Source organism: Nestor notabilis, unplaced genomic scaffold (assembly GCF_000696875.1).
Source record: "Nestor notabilis isolate BGI_N333 unplaced genomic scaffold, ASM69687v1 scaffold3009, whole genome shotgun sequence".
Lineage (NCBI taxonomy): Eukaryota > Metazoa > Chordata > Aves > Psittaciformes > Psittacidae > Nestor > Nestor notabilis.
Genome location: NW_009942212.1, coordinates 17,737 through 32,518, shown reverse-complemented (window position 1 = coordinate 32,518; position 14,782 = coordinate 17,737). Strand labels below are relative to the sequence as shown.

Below are 14,782 nucleotides of genomic sequence, written 5' to 3'. Positions count from 1 at the left end.
CAGAGCAAAGGAGCTGCCAAATTCTAAAGATTTTTTGTGGTGTTTGTTGTTTTTGTTATGTTGTTTTTTTTTTTTTTTTAAATGTGTAAAAGAAAGTGAAATGTAGACTGTACTATTAGTCTCTTTATCCTAGAGACTATCAGTAAAAGCTTTCAGGACTGGAACAGTGGTTGTAACACGGCTGTGTCAAAATACTGTTGTAAACCAGCTCTGTTTTGCTTAAACAAGATCCCAGATTTGAGTTCAGTTTTAATGTATGCTACAATAGTATTTCAAGATTTTACAGCCAATTTGCAAAATGCTACTGCATTAGACTTCTTTTGCCATCTGTGTGTAAACCATACAACTTAATATGGATATACTGAAGTGTGACTGTGCAGTTCACTACATCAGTCAGATGGAAGAACTGCTGCGAGACAAAAAGACAGTAGTCCTGCCATACATACCATTAAAAATAAAAAACTTACTGTTTTGTGTTTTCATATTTCTGATAGAAATTCATTTCTTTGGGATAATGTTTGATGAATTTACTAGTTGAAAGTACTGAGCTGAGTATCAAAGCTGGAGACAAAAACTTTTTGGTCTATGAAGTGTGATAGAAGCTTTCGTAGCACTAAGGGAAAAAACATGTTTATTTTTTCACAGATGTCTGAAACGCTAGAGCTCTCGAGAACGTCAACTCTGGAGCTTCAGAACCAGCTTGATGAATACAAGGAGAAAAATCGCAGGGAACTTGCAGACGTGCAGAGACAATTAAAAGAGAAAAACCTTGAGGTAGAAAAATCACGCCTGACAACTATGAGAATGCAAGATGAGGTAATGACTTCTATGTTTAGTGACAAATTCTAACCTTTGACAGAATTCAGCTAAGATAGTTTTCAAGACAATGAATGTTTGCTATAATGCTTTGTGTACTCTATCATAAAAGACTGGTCTTAATCATCATGCTTTTGAGTTTCGTTCTTCATGATGATGATCAGCATATTACTTCTGCCAGGGAAATAGGGTTTCCTGTATATGACAGATAAAGGCCATATTTGATAAATGTATATTAAGTGATATGACAAGGATTCCATTGGTGATCTGCTGCTCTTTTAATGCCTTTTTAATGCCTACTACTGAAAGAATTGAGAATGTGGAAGTATTGAATTAGAAAAAAACCACCAACCCACAGCAGTTATTTAGAAAAGTAGAAAACAAGCACCCCACCCCCCAGAAAAAAATCAAATTCTGGCTCTAAAGGAGTTGACATATATCCTACTCTTCCTTTATATGAGCTGAGTTGCAGATTTAAATGACAAAGGTGTCTGTGCAGCCAAGAATCAACCACAGTCTTGAATTGTCTACCTCTTAGCATGTAAATTTTACCATAAAGGCAATCCAGTCTTTTAAAGATCTGCATATACTTGTTCTGCAATTGGAAAGGCTATGGAAGTACACAGATCACAGAGATTTTCTCTATGCAGACTATTTTAATAGTTTGATTTTTCAAGTTCAGAACTTCTCTTGCGTTGCCCTGACCCCTTTAACAGACTTGAGGAATGGCTTTAAACTAAAGGAGAGTGGATTTATCGAAATACTTACCTAAATATTAGGAAGAAGTTCTTTACTGTGAGGGTGGTGGGGCGATGGCAGAGGGTGCCCATGAAGTTGTGGGTACTCCATCCCTGGAAGTGTTCAAGGTCAGGTTGGACGGGGCTTGGAGCAACCTGATCTAGTGGAAGGTGTCCTGGCCTGTGGCGGGAAGTAGAGCTTTAAGGTTCCTTCCAAACCAAACTATTCTGCGATTCTGTGATATATGTTAGAAATTACATCACTGGCAAAATGCTGTCATTGAAGTGCCTCAGGCACATAAACTGCGTAATTATTTAAAAGCTAAAGTAGTGGTAATCTGAAAATTAAAGGAATAACGTTGTAAAAGTTCAAAAGATATAACCGTTTAAAAAATGGTGAAAATTTTTACTTGCTGTAATAAATAAATAAAGAATAATTGTCATTGTAAAACCTGTAGCGTGAAGCATCTCTTTAGATACGATATTTAATCCAAGTTTATTTTCTTAGTGCCATCTTGTGGATAAAACAAAAATTACTGTGAAAAGCATATAGCTCAGTGCAATTCCTGTAACACTTTGGGATCTGTCATGTTTGTAGTCAGTCCCCTTTACTGACATCATTTATTTATAGAAAGTACAGTTTAAAGTGTATTACCATCTTATTGTTTCAGATGCGTCTTATGGAAGAAAACTTGAGGGACCACCAGAGAGCCCAGGATGAGGCAATAACAAAAACTCAGTTGCTAGAACAGACTGTGAAAAGCTTGGAGTATGAACTGGAAGCCAAAACCCACTTAAAAGATGATCGGGCAAGACAAATCAAACTAATGGAGGTAAAAGGCATTTTTAAGGGTTGCTTTCTTATTAGAACTGGTTAAAATAATTTTAGAATTCCACATGGATTCTGTAGAGAAGAAACAAAATAAGTGGATGTTGTTGAAAATCCATGTAGTACTACTTCAGGAGTTATTTTGGTGATCTGTTAGCATATCTATTGTGTGTTCTAAATTGCAGTTGTTCTTTCATTGTTTTAATTAACTTTTATTTTAAGTAATTTCTTCTGGAGTTTATTGGGCAGAATTGTATTACTTTTGTTTGTAGGCCCATCACTTCAAAAGAATTTAGACGTGTAAGTTTTATTTAGCATCTAATATAAATCCATTTCTGGATCCTGAATAACACTGTTATTCTATGTTGCTACGGGGTTAGCTTCATAACTGTTCAGTTCCACTAAGCTGTCTTTTGACTTTCATAAACAAACACTTTTATACCATTGTACTAATATATGAAAAGAAAGGTTTGTCATCCAACTGTATAATGTAACTTAAGCATTCTAAGAACAGGCTCTAGAAACATTACAGTTTCTGTTACTTTCTTGAAATTGGTGGGAATGATTAAAAAAGGAAATGAAACTTCTATTTTACTTCTGTCAGACAAATTTCCTTTAAAGGCTTATCTACCTGTAATCTCTTTTTTCTAGATTCTCTGTGTGTTTTCAGAAGCATTTCACTTTTCAAGCCTAGTCTTCCAGGCAGTTTGAGTCCTTGAAGCGTAAGGAAGAATGCCCCAGTAGTAATCTGAAGAGGATGGGAAAGTAGTATGTTGAAATTACTTTTCTTTGTTCCACTTAGGACAAGTTATGTCACCTGGAACTTGAGCTTGATGAAGAAAAGACTAATTCGGATTTGTTGTCCGAGAGAATCAGTAGATGCAGAGAACAGGTACTTGTACAAGTTTTCCATCTGTTGTATAAGGATGAAGAAAAAGTCCTATTAGGATTACAAACAATATTGATTAAATGAATAATGATTAGCAATAGGGTTTATATACTATACTTAAGCAGAGGATGTAAATCCAAAATAACAAGGTTCACAAACTTCTCCATGTCATCACAGACTATTTTTTTCCTGTTTTCCTAACTGTAAAACTGACACATTGCATCTAAAGACTGAAGACCAGTATTATCCTCCAATATTCTTGATGCAGTGACCTTCGTCAAGTAATGATTGGTGCATGCAGTGATGATGCTATCTTAGGCTTGGTTCTAGGTGATGAAGCTATCAGAGAAAGCCTGTTGTAGAAAGTATTTTAGGTTAGAAGATCACAATTTTTTAACTTCCTGAAAAGTAGGGACAGCATAATAGAGTCTTGATTTCAAAGAAGGAGCTGCTTAGGAAATTGTGGAGTTAATTTGTGAAGTCAGCCAAACTGAAGGTGCTGGCCAGTTTCATCAGAGAGGAAGCTTTATTTTCATTACAAGTGTAGAAACTGATTAAGGTATATCAAATACAAGACAGTTGGAAAAGTGTTTTCCACATAAAAATGTCAGTCATTAGTTCCACAAGTGTTGTATGAGTAGATAGCTCAGAAAGAGGGGAAGAAGGATTTAATAACAGGATTGTGTCTCATGGGACAGAAAATGTAAAGATAAAGTGAGATTTGCCAAGCTACATGAGACTTACTGTAGTAATTCAAGCAAGTAACAAAAAGATTCTTGGCTATGTAAGTAGAAAAAAGAAGTTGTGGAAACTGTATGATGAGGTGTATCAATCAAGATAAAAAGTATGCCAGGTGTGCCTCTTCAAATAAATGGGTATTTTGCCTCTGTCTTCAGTAAGGCCAGTGAATATGCAGGTGTGGGAAAGTGAAGTGGGCTAATGGAAATGAGACCATGAAGCTGGAAATCGTCTTGAGAGAATTAGGAGTTCATTGTTCTGAAGAAAGAGGCCTGAAAGAACTGACATGAAATTATAGGTCCTGTAACAAAAACTTACAATAAACCAGAAAAGTAGAGAATAGCGCCTGATGACTGAAAAAGTAACCAGAGCATCCATGGTCCAGTAGTCAGTGTTACGGAAGTTTTTCAATAGTCAATGGAAACAGATATGATGATGTGGCTGTCTTGGAATGTCACTGCCTAGACAATGTTCCTTGCTTTAGTTTTACATTCTGAAAGATAGGAAAGTAACTTGTAACTCATTACAGCATGTTGTCATGGTTTAACCCCAGCCAGCAACTAAGCGCCACACAGCCACTTGTTCATTTCCCCTGCATTGGAATGGGAGAGAGAATCAGAACAGTAAAAGTGAGGAAACTCATGGGTTGAGATAAAGACAATTAACAGGTAAAGCAAAAGCTGTGCACACAAGCAAAGCAAAACAAGGAATTACTTCACCACTTCCCATGGGCAGGCAGGTGTTCAGCCATCTCCAGGAAAGCCGGGCTCCAGCACACCTAATGGTTACTTGGGAACACAAACACCATTACTCTGAACATCCCCCTCTTCCTCCTTTCCCCAGCTTCGTATGCTGAGCATGATGCCTTATGGTTTGGGATATCCCTTGGTTCAGTCAGCATCAGCTGTCCTGGCTGTGTCCCCTCCCAGCTTCTTGTGCACCCCCAGCTACTCACTGGTGGGGTGAGAAGCAGAAGAGAACTTGACACTGTGTAAGCACTGCTCAGCAGTAACTAAAACATCCCTGTGTTATCAACACTGCTTCCAGCACAGTTCCAGAACAGAGCCCCATACCAGTTACTATGAAGGAAATTAACTATCCCATCCAAAACCAGCATGTATCTACTACTGTAGGTTTACATTAAGTACTATACCTCATTACCAGGAGACAATTTGCACTAAGGTACTACCTATGATAGTATGTTCTGTTTTCATTTCTCTCTCTTTCTCCAGAAAAAAAGAATTGCTGACATTCTTTGAAATAGCTTTATTTTCAGAGGGAGAACAGAAAGTAAAATCTTAGTTTCTGTGTCTTTTCAGTGAAATTGTATATTCCACTAAGGCAGGTGGAGAGCTTTAAAATGAGTCAGAGCTCAGCTTTCATTCCTGCATCCTTGAAACACTGTTACTACTTTTTTGGGACTCAGGTTGCTGAGATTCTATTTGATTGCAATATAGTCTTTTTGCTATTATTCCATTGATATTGCACAGACTCTGAGTCTAGGTGAAATAGAATGTAAAGGACCCATAATAGTGTGGGGTCATGCTATTGTTAGATTAGGAAGCCTTTAATACTAGAGTCTATACCTGTGTTTTAAGCCAAGGATAAAAGAACCTCAGTCATAGCTGCACTTCTGGGTTCTATAGTAAGTTAATTTGCTAACGGAATGGAAACCTTAAACGCAGATGGGTGACCAAAATGTTACATAATGGGTAAAAGGCATGTTTATTTTGAGGTCTGGAGTTTCTCATTTCACACATGAGTTACAAAGGTTGCTTTGTTTTGATTTTATGCCAGTATGACTAAGTAGTCAAATTACTGAAGAGTATTTCAGGGTCTGCTAAGCATTAATAATGACATGAGAAATTATAGTGGATTTGTTTTGGTAATATCTGTATTTCTGTAAATGTGTTATTTTTGGTTTGTTTTTTTTTTTTTTTTTTAATTATTACGTGTTACTTTAATACCCTGATAATGAACTATAATACTCAAATTTCTAGTAAAACCAACTTAAAACAACTGGTTCTATTTTAGATACAGCTAAATGTCGGAATAAACATTGGCAAGGCTGATAGTTTGCATTTCATTTACCATGAAATGTTAGCCTTTTTTAATTTAAACACCCTTTTGAATCTGGGAATGGCTGCATTAGGCACTGTTCTCATCTTCCCTACTTCATTCTTGAGAAGTACCACAACAAAGTGGAAACAGTAAAAAAAAATTCTGGGGGCCAAGATGGACCATATCCTATTAGGTTTTAAATGATAAGGTTTTAGCAGCTCTGGAAAGAGCAAAATGGTCAACACACACACACACATAGAAAGCTGGAGTGCTCAGCTGCCCTTTGAGTCTGAAGGGGGCAGGAACAGGGCACATGTTAGCACATGATGGTTTTTTTTCTCCTACAAACAAGTGAAATGAAGCAGCACCTCTTGCCATTTTGATTTTGCAAACAAAATTGAAAAATACCCAATACCCTCATCAATTCCTGTGTTCTGTGAAAATGCAAACGTGAGTCTGTTGACTTCAGTAAGTGTGCAAAACAGACTAGTTAGTTTCCATGACAACTTTAGAATAAATACTGAAGGATAAAATTGCACTGCATCATTCACTTTAGAATAAATACTGAAGGATAAAATTGCACTGCATCATTCACATCCTTTTGGTAAAACATTCCCAGTGATAGCTGTATACCTGCTCTTTAGCTGGCACCAGGTGCGGGAAGCAAACAAATGAAAATGTGAACGTTGCTTTTCTGTTATGAAGCATCAAAGAGGGTTTATTTGGCTTTAGCTTGTTTGTTTGTTAAATGTTGGGGGGTTTTGGCACATACGTGAGAATTGTGTATGTATGTCTACATAATGTATTTAGTCATATACAGATTTTACGTTTCCCTACTTGGTATTAACAAGAAACATAAGCTGTGAACCTAGTGTGAGATGGTGAACAGTGGTGATAATACCTAAAATATTAGTAGAAATCGAATTGTTTTCACTAATAATGAACTCAGCAGCTGCTTCTAATCCTAAAGCTGGCACAAAATGCTGTTACGTCTAATAAAGCTTTGTAAAATCTGATACTATTGCTTTTCTTAAGTCTTTGTTGTTAGCATTCTTCAAGTCCAGCTGTGATAACTGTTGCCTTAAGCTGCAGAAATAGTTTATTCTTCTAACATAATTAGAATATATTAGATCTGGGAAAGGTAGAATGTGAAGCACAAAGCTCCAGAGCCTATCTTAACTGCTGTGAAATAAGTGAACAGTTTGAGCACATTTTGGCAGTCAACTGCTTTCTTCCTTCGTGTGTGTTAATTATGTGTTTACTAATGAAAGGTGCAACGAGATAAGTGAAAACAGTTTCCACCTTTCCCAACAAGAATTGTGTGCTGCTGCCCTTCTCTTTTTACACATATTTTTGCATATAGCTTTCTGGTCCTAATCAGATACAGAGTTTTTTTCTCTCTCACACTGTTTTTCTGTGAGGTTGCTTTTATGCTGAAGTGTCCCACAACAGTAGCAGTCATCTTGCAGATATAATAATTGTCCTCTAAATAATTCCTTAATTTGAGATCTTGGGAAGGTTGCACAAATTTGCCACAGCCTTTGAGCACAGTAAGGCCACAGCAGAACTTTAGAGTGGTCAGTTAAATGAGATCCTGCATAAACCAAACCCCCTTTCTTAAGTTAACAGTTGCTTTTTTAATTAGTCATTCATTTTACCGTGAATTTTGCTTTATTTTTTTCTGTGTCTGTCTTCATGGCTAAAGCAATTGCAGTGTAACAAATTCTGTGTAATCCCTCACATTGTAACTTTTTTTCCTGTATTTGGTGAACAAATAAAGTTGCTGTAGATATGGGTGATTCTAATTTGTATATATAAAACAATAATATGTAAAATAATGTTTGACTATATAATGTATAAAACAATTATTATTATTGTTATTGTTATTGTTGTTATTATTATTATTATTATTATTAGGCTTCTGTACAACAATGAGAGCTTTTAGGAAATTGCCCAGCTGTTAAGAACACAGCCACATACTAATACTTGTAGTCCAGTAACTGTTACGACCTTAGTTTCCATGAATGCCTTCTAGTGTTCTGAAACCATACTGTGACATAGCATATGCAACTGCATGCATTGCTACCATTGTTTGTATTCATATATTCATTCCAGAGCTACAGACACAGTGTAAATGACTTCTTTTAAACATGTGATTAACTAAAAAGGTATCTTTTAATATTATAATGTGGTTTAAAAAAAAACAACACAAAAGCCCTAAGGTAAAATTTCATGTGCTTCACTTGTTTGACCTTCACATTCTTAGCATTGCTTTTGGATTTTTCTATGCAAGAATTCCCAATGGCTTTTAAAAAACCTTTAGTGAGATAAATCTGTAACTTAAAGCTGCTTAACTATGATGGTGGGTTTACGCAAGTTCATATGTAACTGTCCTAAAGCAGGGAAGAATGCTGTGGCCACTGAAACATTTTGTCAGTCTTCTTGCAGATACAGTAATTGGCATAGATGTTCACTGTGTTCCCCAGGTGATATTCATCGTAGGAAACATTGTGCAGGGAATAGCATTTGTAAATACTTGAGGGCAGTCTCAGTAGGAATGAGAGGCAAGAAAAGTAGTTGCACACTACAAACTTTTTCCTTTAGCTCTGAAGTTTCATTAGTCGCTGTTAAGCAGCTTTTTCTTTGATCCTCGGAATTTTTTTTTCCCTGTTAAGTCCAGTAGTAAGTTAAACCAAACTAATTCTGTATTCTTATCTTGATTCTGTATTGACGAGGTAGTTTTTTAACATCTTACCTGTGGAGAATATAATTCCCTTTTGGTTATTGAATATGCACCTGAAATGTTTACAGAAACTGTAGCAAAAGGTGTGTTTTAACAGAAGAACGAACCACCACTCCCTCCCCAAATCCAGAAGTTGGTGCTTTCCTGGTATGAAAGACAGAAAATTAACTGCAGGAGGGAGCAGTCACTCTGTTGAAAAAGAGCTTTTCCTATTCTCCAGACATAGAAAACTGTAATTGTCTGTAGAGTGTCTCACTGAGTTGTAGGCATTTCTCTGCAGTTACCAGTTTGTGTTTAATAAAGTGAAACTTTAAAGTAGATTAGTCAGCAGCCTAAAGGTAAGATGCCATTTCAGACCTTCAGGCTTAAGAATGAAGAAAACTGTAGAAGGTGTTTGAAGACTGTTAGGATGTTCCAGAATGCGGTTACCTGCCACATATGTCTCATGCAACATGTTAGAGTTCAGTTCTCTGCTACAGAATATATATATACACTGGACATCAACAATACCCCGTGTAGCTGGAAAATACCTAGAGTAAGCACTGGGAGTACCATGGGCTTCCCAAAGTGGCTTTTTTTTTAATTATTATTTTATTTTTATTTTGGAGATTCTAATAGTAATCTTCCGCTGAAATTATGCAAATGTCTTGAATTCTAAGAAAGAGCAAATTTTTTCTCATTGCATAAGTATATGTACTTTATGTATTGGTGTTCTTATATACATACACATAGCATCATATAGATAAATGTAAATTAAACATTTAAAATTTCTGTCTTCTTTCTATAATAGATTGAACAAATGAGGACAGAGCTGCTTCAAGAAAGAGCTATAAAGCAAGATTTGGAGTGTGACAAAATTTCATTGGAAAGACAGGTAATTAAGGCTGGCATGTTGTCACACTGGCAGGATGACAGGCTGAGTATCTGCCTTCATTCAAGTAAACATTTAAGGAATACAGTATTTGGTAGCTGTCATTATCCCACCATAGTGTGCTGCTGGAAGCATGTTTTGGTAAGAACAGATTAGAAAACATGTGCATCTTAATACTGATTCTCAAAAGAAAATACTAAAATTGTGAATTAAGTCTTGTTAGTTTTTTTTTTTTTCTTTCTGTAACCACTCTTTTAGTTCGAGGTGTGTCACAGTTTATATATTTCATATACTAAACATTTGCACTATGTAGAGTGGTTGGAGCTAGATGATCCTTAAGGTCCCTTCCAACCAAAACCAGTCTGTGATTCTATGCACACATCTGTTTTATATAATACAGTAAGACATTAATTGTTGTAGTAAAAGCAGGCATCTCTGTACCACCAAATCCTGACTATTCATTTGAGGATCAAAGACATTAAAAGTAAGAAATTTGACAGTTGATATGGTGTCCTTGTTTTAGAATAAAACTGAGATATCAATATAGAAATTTTGAAAGGCACACATAGAGGAAAGACTATAGATTATCACAGACATGGTTACCCACTTTAGCCATTAATCCTTAGAACACTTTTTGAGGAGCTGTTCTTTACAGTTTTAACAGTACAGCGTTGAAGGTAAATCATAATTTCAAGCAGTTGTGGGGTTTGAGTATTTTCTTCTGTAGAAGCAGACAGTGGAGAAGTGAAAAATGGCATGCCACTGAAGGAAAAGATACAGATTTGATAGAGAACTTCTACTCTCTGTTGTCTAGGAAGGAATGTGACTCATGTTTAAATATCTGTGATGGAAAGTAGATTAAAAATACTTTCTAGCTTTTAGCAACATTTTGTTCTGCAGTTCACTAGTCTTTGAAAGCAAGGTTATTATCTTAGCCCCTAGCTGAGATCCAGAGGAAAGCTATCATAGCAAGTCATAGTATTACTGGCAGTCTCAAGAACACAAACCAGATTGTAATATATTTATACCGAACACCTAATTTGGTGCCTTAAATTATGTGAAATTAATCCCATCAATTAAGATGGGATTGAAGAAAAAAGAATGCCACCTTACATGTACATCTTTACGTTTTGGATCTGAGTTTTCTATCATAGCTTTTTCAATTTTGAGATCTGAGATCATGCTTTGAAGCTCTGGAACAGAGAACATGGAAGAGTTCGTGGAATTTTTTTTATTTTTTCTTTCTTTTACTTTCATCATCAGGTCCCCACTGAAAACCATAATGATCTAGCCTCATAAAAATTAAAATGCAAATCTGGGCAAAAAATGTGCTTTTACAAATCATACAGCTTGCAGAGTTTTTCAAACTATGTGGTAGATGTAGCATTAGATAGTTAAGAAATGGAGGGGCTTTGACAGAGTAAAGCAGTATTGGATGCAAGTAATTTCTTTGTCTAATTGTTTTAGCCATACACCAGTGAGTTACAGGGGAAGAATACAGTATTTGACAAAATAATTGCATGAAGAATAAGACAGATCTAATGCTATTTGAAAAATGTTAGCGTATTAAAAAATGCTGTAGGAAGGGGTTTGCAAATATTTGAAGTTAAAGGGTCCATTATTTTTAAATATTTTTTAAATAAAGCACTGTAATAAAAGATTTGTTTGTAGTAAACAGTAAAATCTCACTGACTTGGTTTTTTTTCATATTTCCTAATTGAAAAATATACCTTATGTATGCTTGGATAAATTTAGTTTGTGTTAAGGTGATATTTCTTAATATCAGCATATATGTAGTAATCAAGTATGTTCCAATTATAGAACAAAGACTTGAAGAGCCGAATCCTCCACCTGGAGTGTTCTTACCGATCCAGTAAAGAGGGACTGGTTGCTCAAATGGAAGCAAGGATCACAGAGCTAGAAGAACGACTTGAAAATGAAGAGAGGTGAAACTAGTTATATTAAGATGAAAACATGCATATTTATGTTTGTTAATATGGCTTCTTACTAATATTTAAGTCTCTAATACAATTAACTTTTTTCTCACAAGCAAGAAATTAAAATACAAGTATTGCAGATTTTATTTTTGACTGAAAGCACACTAGATGTTCCCTTGTAAATTTAAAACTGAGCACAGTGTGAACATGGTTCCATACCTCATTGTTTTATCAATGTCTAATATTAAGTAACAGGCTTAGAAATACTAACTGTATTTTAACGCTTCCACATTCCCCTTAGTGGTTCATGCTTTTGAACAAATTTCTTACTATGTTACATGGAATCAGTAAATCAGAGCAGGGGCCATTAGTGTTTGTTTAAGTCTTAGAAAATTGCTAAAGATTTATGTCAGCAGAACTGGAATTTTTTGTTTCCTTTTTTTAATAAGCCTGTCTTCTGTTTGTTTTGTTTCTAGGGATAGAGCTAATTTCCAACTTAGTAACCGCAGACTTGAGAGAAGAGTGAAGGAGTTAATGTTGCAAGTAGATGATGAACATCTCTCATTGACTGATCAAAAGGACCAGGTAGAGAGAAAGACTAATATGCAAATATTTGATACTAATTCTACTAGTGTAAGTCATCACATAAAAAATATATGAGAAGAATACAGGTAGATGCTGGTATCTCTGTTGTTTATGAACACCCATTTAGTGAGACTCACAGTTCTTATTGTCACCATGTTAGTTTGTCTAGTACTAAATTGTTACTCATTTCTAAAATTATAAAAAGAAGTTACTTACAGAAGCAGTGCTATAATTAAAGAACTAAAGCCAATAACAGACAGTATATGATCCTGTAAATACATACACCAACATATGATGCTATAAATACCTACACCAACAAATATATTCTGTTTTGTTACTGTTAAATACAAGATATAAGTATTAAGCATATGTTGATATTCAAATAGCAATGTGCTCTACCATTGCTGTGGTCTTTGTTGGTTCCTTGCTTAAAACATGGTTTGTTTCAGTGTGTGAGTCAAATAGTTAATAGTCTGCCTAGAGAACGAAGTATGTTTCAAATTGCAGACATCTTTTAAGAGAACAATCCTTTAAAATCCTCTGAGTTTTTAAAACGTTTTAGAGTATCTGTCCAGCAAAGTTGCTTAACTTAAACGTACTAATAGCTCTAGTCTTCCCTTACTGAGAACCAGCTCTTGCTATCAGATAATAGTATCTTACTCTACCAAAGGTATGTTTTCTTGTTGCTGTTTTTGATTTGTAAAAAACTGTATCCCATCACTATTCACAAAGTCTAAAGCTGGCTTTCGAGTATTTCTGAAGCATGGGATTACAGTGTCACGACACTGGCAAAGTTGTATCTTTATTCTCCCTCTCATAGATGCTGGAAGAATAAAATTCCTTTATTAAAATAGTCTTCTAATCAGCTGACATGTAAATATTTCAGTTGAGTTTGCGTTTGAAAGCAATGAAACGTCAAGTTGAAGAAGCTGAAGAAGAAATAGACAGGCTGGAAAGTGCTAAAAAGAAACTTCAGAGAGAACTGGAAGAGCAAGTAGACATAAATGAACAATTGCAAGGACAGCTTAATGCTGCAAAGAAGGAGTTAAGGTAAGATGACTTGTCAGACCTTGCAATGATCCATTACACCACCACTCACAGGATTGATATCTTGCCCATTTAGTCCATTAAACTGAGGGCTTCCACTAATAAACTTCAAGTTTGTCATAAGGTGACAGTTTAGGAGACAGACCTGTGAAACTCTTCTGCATTTTCTTTCTCTACAAATGTTCTCCAATTCTTTCCAGGGTGCTCTAGCTGTCCAAACCTTTCTAAGATGTGCATGCTACATCAAGTCATTGAGACAGGGAATAAAGAATGGAAAAAGGTGGTGGGACTCGAAGCTCTTATAATTTGTAGTAATAATGTTTTCCTGCTGATGACTGAGAGGTTCAGCTATCCTGTGTTAGTTTTCCTCAGCCATCTTTGGACACCTCAGTGTGCAAGTTTTATAGTTTCCACTCGCTGTGACTTTAGATAGAGGTGCTTGAAAATATGATAGATTGATCTTCATTCTCTTGCATGTTTCTTTCATTTAAGATGTAGTCTATGATAAACTACCTCTCTTGGAGCACAAATTTCTTTGATGTCCGTCAAAACGTAAATCCTGTCAATGTTTTAAGCTTTGCATAAGTATTTTGCATGTAGATGTGCAGTTTTAATAGCAAAGATGTGTATTTTTGTTTTAGTAGACTGAAGAAGTCACCAAGTAAAGTGTTGGCTGATTCTGATGACGATGAAGATGATGATTTCAGTACAGATGGTGACGATCTCTGTGAAGTACCTTCAGGAAATAACTTTTCAAAAGATGATGATACAAAAATCTAAATAAGTCTTGATGTGAATCCTTGAAAGTACTGGAAGAATAACATGAATTACAAAGAAACTTGGATATTCTACAAGCCAAATGACATAAAGGGATTTAAGTGTTGGGAATATGTTTCCATCCATACTGTGCCATATTCTCACTTAGATCTCCGCTATTTATTATGGAAAACAGGATTGCATTATGAAACAGGTATAAAAGAGAGATAACTGCTACTAAAAACATGGGATGTTTCACGTTGGAAATGTGATTTTGCTAAAATTCTGCTTAAGAAAAAAGCCATTTGAAAGTAATTCAAAATTAGTTCGTAGTTATTAAAAGATTTTCCTTAAAATTAAGGAAACTACAAAGGATTATTTAATAATTGTAAGTGGGGGGAAATTGTGTATAAAATGTAAATATTTTAAACCTAATCTTTTTATTGATTAGTACTATTTTGTAAAGTTTCAAATGTTATATAAATCAGTTTCATATGTAAAGTACTTAAATTTATACTGAATGCTGTATTTGGATTTTAACTACAAAGAAAACAAATGAAAATGAATACATTTTGTGCATTACAGAGCTAATTCACAGTTCCTGAGCCAGGAAGTACATTCGCATTTTTAAACCAGTGCAAGCTTTATTGTATGTATTCTGTATATTAGAGATCAAATGTTAATCCTGCCTGTGGACTTTAAAAGGACCATCTCATCTGCATGATGAGTGCGGCTTGCCTACGGCTTTCTTGTAAACTTTGTTTGGGAAGCTT

At 35.4% G+C, this 14,782-nt stretch overlaps 1 protein-coding gene across 1 annotated transcript in view; it reads left to right on the top strand.

Annotated features, from left to right (window-relative positions):
* Window positions 1-14,510, top strand: part of CGNL1 (cingulin-like 1) — a 42,457-nt gene extending 27,947 nt beyond the window's left edge. Inside the window, 8 exon segments of the mRNA XM_010021272.1 lie at window positions 646-816; window positions 2,225-2,386; window positions 3,185-3,274; window positions 9,604-9,687; window positions 11,506-11,630; window positions 12,098-12,206; window positions 13,093-13,256; window positions 13,898-14,510. Coding sequence (XP_010019574.1) covers window positions 646-816; window positions 2,225-2,386; window positions 3,185-3,274; window positions 9,604-9,687; window positions 11,506-11,630; window positions 12,098-12,206; window positions 13,093-13,256; window positions 13,898-14,033 — 1,041 coding nt within the window. The 3' untranslated portion in view covers window positions 14,034-14,510.
* Window positions 14,511-14,782: the final 272 nt, after the last annotated feature.